The following is a 6,099-nucleotide window of genomic DNA, read 5'->3' on the forward strand; positions in this document are numbered from 1 at the left end:
ACGCTTTGCGCGCCGCTCTGCCGTCGGTGCGTGCACGCCGTGGTGCGCGTGCGTCGCTTCGGCGGCACGGGCATGCCCGGTGCGACGGCGGCGGCGGCGACACGCGTGCGGGGCGGGCGCGCCGCGGGCGTGTGGCACGTCCGCGCGGACGACGGAGCCGTGCGCGCGTGGGCGCAGCAGTATCGCGGGTGCGTGTGCGAGGACGGGGCGGCCGGGCTGTCGCTATGCGGGTGGAGCTGCTGGCGGTTCGCGACGCTTCTGCAGCGCGAGCTGACGTCCGGGCGGCTGGCGGCGCACACGTGTGAGTCAGCGTGATTTTTTGGCGATTGGTTGCGCGTGCATCTTGTATGCGGCTGCCCGCAGCCGTTCGTCAAGACGCCTTTAGGGTTCGCGTGTCGCATGCACGATGGCGGTGCGCCTTCGCATGCTCCCGCCTTCGCATGCTCCCGCCTTCGCATGCTCCCGCCTTCCCCCCGCTCACCGTCCAAACGGCACCGTCCCCATTTAACCTTCGCCTCTTCGCGCCTTTCGAGCCCCCCGTCCACGCACGTGCGAACTGTCATGGTGCCGCCGCACTCGCTCTTCTGCCCGCCGGTGCCGATGCCGGTGCCGGCTTCGCGCGGCTCGACCGCGCGCTCGCCGGCGCGGCGCGGGCGGGTGTTTGCGCGACGCGCGGCGAAGCGGCCGCCGGGGCCGCCGGGCGACTCTGCGGCGTTTCGCAAGGCGATGCAGCGGCCGCCGGGCACCCCGAAGCGGCAGCGGAATCCCACCCCGCTCTCGTTGCAGTCGGAGTACAGCCGGTGCATGCAGCTGGCGTCGCGCCGGGACAAGCGGCCGGCGCGCGCGGCGTTCCGCGCGGCGCTTGCCGCCGCGCCGAATGAGGCACGGCTGTGGCTTGCGTGGGCGCAGATGGAGGCGAGGTGCGGGAGGGTGGATGAGGCGCGAGAGATCTTTCGCAGCGGGCTCGTGGAGGACCCAAACAACGTCAGGCTAATTCATGCCTGGGCTGTTGAGGAGGATAGGGCGGGGAGGCCGGCTCATGCCGCAGAGCTTTTTAGACAGTGCCTGGACATTGATCCCGACGATGGCATTGTGTGGCAGAGCTACGCGTTGTGTGAGGAGCGCGCCGGGAATACCCCCGTCGCGAGGGCGGTGTTTCAGCAAGGCGTTGAGGCCGACCCGACAAACGCGTACTTATGGTCGGCCTGGGGGGTGCTGGAGCAGCGTCATGGCCGCCTGGAGCTGGCGTGCGACTTGTTTGAGAAGGCCGTTCGCTTGAACCCCCAGCATGCCAGGACGTTTCAGGCCTGGGCAATTACAAAGGAGAAAATGGGTTTACATGCCGAGAGTGAAGCCCTGTTTAGACGTGCTTTAGATGTCAGTCCGAGGAACGCCCCGACCTTGCAGGCCTATGGGTTGTTTGAAGCAAGGAGGGGGAACCTCGATCGCGCGCGAGATCTGTTCGAGACTGGCATTCAGGCGGACCCAAACCACGCCCCCATTTGGCATGCGTGGGCTGTCATGGAGCAACGCGAGAAGAATTACGATACCGCCCGTGAGCTTTTTGATAATGGCGTCAATGCCGCGCCGAATAGCACCCCGATGCTCAGGGCCTGGGCTTCAATGGAGCTAGAGCTCGGCCATATTGATAAGAGCAGGGATTGGATGGTGCCACCGAGTTCGCGAAACAAGTGGAAGCGTGGCACGAAGCAAAGGGCTTATGCCCCGGGAAAGCGTGATAGGGATAAGTCGAATGACAAGCAGATTAGCGCTGTGGGGAAGAACCTCCAGATGTTGCGGCTCATGATTGAGAGGCGATCGGATGAGGATGTAAGGTCGGTTATGCAATGGCTTTCCGGGCGTGCTCGTGCGGATAGGAGGCTAGCCGATGCCATCTCGGCGCGACGTGAGAATGATTCGAGAAGGGTCACTGAGTGGATTGAGCGTCGGTCTACGAGCGATATCAAGGCCTTCAAGGAATGGCTCGATGATCGCTATGAAAAGGACTCGCGAATCGGCGTCTACATCTTCAACTGGGACATCCCACTGTCAAAATCCATGTCATCTACGCCGGTCCCTGTCCGTGTCTCTGAGCGCCGAGGGAATCCGGTGGAGAAGCCAGCAGAGTGGTTGCGGCTGTCGGAAGAGCCGAGGATGGGGCTGCAGGCCTTTGACGACCAGTTGTTCCATCGAGAAAATCCAACAGACTATGGCGAGGGAATCTATTTTATGGGGCAGATTGCGGAAAACCTTGCTGACCGAGCCGCGCTAGTTCTCGTCTTGAGCGCGATGACGTTTGGACTGATTGGCGTGTCCGGTTATTTGTTCGATCTGGGATACTCGCCATCCGGACAATCGACACAAACAGCTAGAAACATTGAGGGAGCAATGTCAAAGCCGTCCGGTGTGGACGCGATCTTGTACGAGGAAGGGGGCGCGGAGTCAGTGATACAGTCTAAATTGGGCTGTAAGAGACCATAGGTCGTGGCGAAATTGGCAGCGGCGTGCGGTTGGAAGCTTGAATGCCGTTGAGGCAGTGATACAGCCACTCATGCCGTGTCCGCGTTATGGACAAGTGGGGGTTAGTATCTGCGTAGATAACATGTAGCCATAAAGTTGATGGGTGTATATTCAAAGACGCGCTCAGGGTGGCGGGCGCGATTGCGATTGAACTGTCAGGTCGTGTCCGGTGGTCGCTGATTGTTTCTAGCGACTACACGCTGAAGAGTGCAGCGATACCAAGCCTTCAGACGAGTTACCGGAACCCCAACGTGATAAGCGCCAATGATCAATTGGTTCATCAAAGTAGTGCGGAAGACGCCGAGCGTCTCCCACCGTCTCCCCGAAGTGGTGACCGCCACCGGTGAAATGACGATGCGGCCCTTTTTCGCAATCTTCTGCACCATCACGTAATCATCCAAGAAGGGCAAAAGGGGATACCCACCGACACCGCGAAAGTCGTGTTTTGCCATGAACAAGCCCTGGTCTCCATACGGTCTCTGGAGCCATCTCGCCCTCAAGTTGGCGACCTTCTCGACGACGCGAATGCCAAACAAGTCAGAGTCAATGCACAACGAAAAGGCGCCTGCCAGGGCTCTCTCTTGTGCGAGCGCCTGGATGATGTGTGCGTCGTACGCGTGCGGCACGGTTGTATCGGCGTGCAGAAAGAGGAGTGTGTCCGCTGCGGCGCGGGCCGCACCGGCGTTGAGCTGGGCCGCGCGGCCGCCGGGCACAGACAGAACGGTGGCGCCCGCGCCGCGCGCCAAGCTGCGCGTGTTGTCCGCGGAATGGCCGTCCGCCACAATGATCTGGCAGTGAGAGCGTGAGCGCGCACGCAGTGCCGCGATCGTTGAGACGATCGTCGCAGATTCGTTGTACGTCGGGATTATGACAGACGTTTGTGCCGGAGCGCGAAGGCGCATGACGCGGGAGGAGGGAGGCGAGGCGAAGCACGACCCGTCGCGCAGATTGTGAGTTGGGGCGCTGACGGCCGGGCGATCTGGAGATGGTGGTGGAGAAAGAGGTGACGTTGCTGGCGCGAGTGTTGACTGGGACATGGTTTTTTATATTCGCTAAAAAGGATATGAGACGTACAGTATGTCGTCAATACTACCTGGGTCGCCCCATGGCCGCGTCATAAGAGAGTTTACTTGCAATTGCTCCTTCCCGTTCACGTTGGTAGCCAGCGGTTAACTGCGTCTTGCTTCCGCATTCCTCGTCCCCGATCACTTCCGCAATGCTTCTCCGCCCCTTTGCCGGTCGTCTAGCGCGAGCGATTGCGGCCGCGCCCGTTCGCGCCACTCGCGCCTTGTCGACGTCGACGTCAAAGGTGGGCGGGTACGACGTGGTGGACCATGAAACGGACGTACTGGTTGTAGGCGCGGGCGGAGCCGGCCTGCGTGCGACGATCGGCGCCTGCGAGGCCGGCCTTCGCACCGCCAATGTGACCAAGCTCTTCCCGACCCGCTCGCACACGGTCGCCGCGCAGGGCGGCATCAACGGCGCCTTGGGGAACATGACCCCGGACGATTGGCGCTGGCATATGTACGATACCGTCAAGGGTTCAGACTGGCTGGGCGATCAGGATGCCATTCATTATATGTGTCGGGAGGCCCCGGCCACCATTATCGAGCTCGAGAACTACGGCGTCCCGTTTAGTCGCACCGAGGATGGCCGCATTTATCAGAGGGCTTTTGGAGGCCAGTCACTGGACTTTGGAAAGGGGGGACAGGCCTATCGTTGCGCCGCCGCCGCGGATCGCACAGGTCATGCTATGTTGCATACACTGTATGGACAGGCGCTCAAGCATGATGCCGAGTTTTTCGTCGAGTACTTTGCCTTGGATTTAATCATGGACCCCGTGGATGGCAGCTGCAGGGGTGTAACGGCGCTATGTATGGAGGACGGGTCTTTACATCGCTTCAATGCCCATGCTACCATCATTGCCACCGGGGGATACGGGCGCGCGTATTTCAGCGCAACATCTGCACATACATGCACGGGCGATGGCAATGCCATGGTTGCGCGAGCAGGCATTCCATTGCAGGATCTTGAATTTGTGCAGTTTCATCCGACGGGAATATACGGGGCTGGATGTCTGATTACAGAGGGGTCTCGTGGGGAGGGAGGATTTTTGAAAAACTCGGAGGGCGAACGTTTCATGGAGCGGTATGCGCCCTCAGCGAAAGATCTCGCTTCTCGGGACGTGGTGTCGCGCTCGATGACTATGGAGATTCGTGAAGGGCGTGGAGTGGGGCCGAAGAAGGACCACATTCATCTGCATCTCGACCATTTGGAGCCGTCGGTGCTCGCCGAGCGATTGCCCGGTATATCTGAAACGGCCAAGATCTTTGCTGGTGTGGACGTGACCAAGGAACCGATCCCCGTATTGCCCACAGTGCATTACAACATGGGAGGGATTCCGACAAACTGGCGTGGGGAGGTTGTGACGGTCAAGGATGGAGATCCAAACTACGTGGTTCCAGGGCTTTTCGCAGCCGGTGAGGCGGCATGCGCCAGCGTGCATGGTGCGAATCGGCTCGGTGCAAATTCCTTGCTCGACATTGTGGTATTTGGGCGGGCAACGGCGATGAGATGCGGAGAAATCATCAAACCGGACACGCCAGTGCGGCCTTTACCCAAGGGTGCTGGGGAGGAGGCGATCGCGGACATGGACAAGGTGCGGTATGCGGACGGAGAGATTCGGACGTCTGCGATTCGCGAGGACATGCAAAAGATCATGCAAGACAACGCGGCGGTGTTCCGGACGCAAGAGTCGCTGTCGCAAGGGTGCAAGCTAATCGATGAGTGCTACGAGAGCTTTGGCAAGGTGAAAATCACGGACCGGGACATGATCTGGAACACAGACATGGTAGAGACGCTGGAGCTGCGAAACCTCCTGCAGAACGCGGTGATCACGATGCACGGGGCCGAGGCGCGCAAGGAGTCACGCGGGGCGCATGCCCGCGAGGACTTTACAGAGAGAGATGACGAGGTATGGATGAAGCATACGCTGGGTTGGGTGTCGAGCCACGAAGAAAAGAAGAACTCGCGAGGGTTTGCGCACATCGATTACCGGCCGGTGGTTTCGAAGAGCTTGGATGATTCGGAGCAGGAAGCGTTCCCGCCGGCGAAGCGGGTGTATTAGTTTACCGGTAGCCACGAGAGTGGGGGGAGCGGCACGGTGCGCACGATACGTGACGGGGTTGTTATGATTGCGATTAGTGATGTTGACAGGCGATGGAATTGCTTAGCAGAGGCGTGTACGAAGTTAAAAGACGGGGCCGGCGGCCCCAAAGTTTTGATGTCGAGACGGATGGGGGAGAGTTAGTTGTGTTTTCAGCCATGAAGAGTGATGGTGACGTGGCGCGGTGAAGTATGGGCTGCCTCGTCACGACCTTGGCCCAGGTGAGGTTGTGGCACTACGAGTCTGACGACCTTGGTGTCCACGTCGTCCACGTCGTGCTCGCATTCGCCAGGGTCATGTTGGTCGAGCTTGCGATACCGCATCTTGCACCGGCGCGCGTCCTCCACGGCCTGCTCCGCGCCCACGAGGGCGACGTTGAGCGGCGCCAGCGCGGCGACGAGCAGCATGCGCTG

At 60.5% G+C, this 6,099-nt stretch overlaps 2 protein-coding genes; both read left to right on the forward strand.

Annotated features, from left to right (window-relative positions):
* The first annotated feature begins 909 nt into the window (after positions 1 to 909).
* CHC_T00009332001 (TPR repeat-containing protein) lies at positions 910 to 2,632 on the forward strand. XM_005711496.1 is given in 2 exon segments: positions 910 to 2,481; positions 2,482 to 2,632. The coding sequence occupies 1 exon segment, from the start codon at positions 910 to 912 to the stop codon at positions 2,479 to 2,481; it is 1,572 nt and encodes a 523-aa protein (XP_005711553.1). The 3' UTR covers positions 2,482 to 2,632.
* A 1,104-nt stretch (positions 2,633 to 3,736) lies between these two features.
* On the forward strand, positions 3,737 to 5,647 carry CHC_T00008943001 (succinate dehydrogenase (Complex II) flavoprotein subunit precursor). The gene has a single exon (XM_005711497.1). It carries the CDS (start codon positions 3,737 to 3,739, stop codon positions 5,645 to 5,647), a length of 1,911 nt encoding a protein of 636 aa, XP_005711554.1.
* Positions 5,648 to 6,099: the final 452 nt, after the last annotated feature.

The sequence above is a fragment of the Chondrus crispus genome, genomic scaffold, assembly GCF_000350225.1.
Source record: "Chondrus crispus Stackhouse genomic scaffold, scaffold_84, whole genome shotgun sequence".
Lineage (NCBI taxonomy): Eukaryota > Rhodophyta > Florideophyceae > Gigartinales > Gigartinaceae > Chondrus > Chondrus crispus.

Coding starts and splice junctions, on each gene's coding strand:
- CHC_T00008943001 (XM_005711497.1), top strand. CDS start 3,737: ATGCTTCTCCGCCCCTTTGCCGGTCGTCTAGCGCGAGCGATTGCGGCC.
- CHC_T00009332001 (XM_005711496.1), top strand. CDS start 910: ATGGAGGCGAGGTGCGGGAGGGTGGATGAGGCGCGAGAGATCTTTCGC.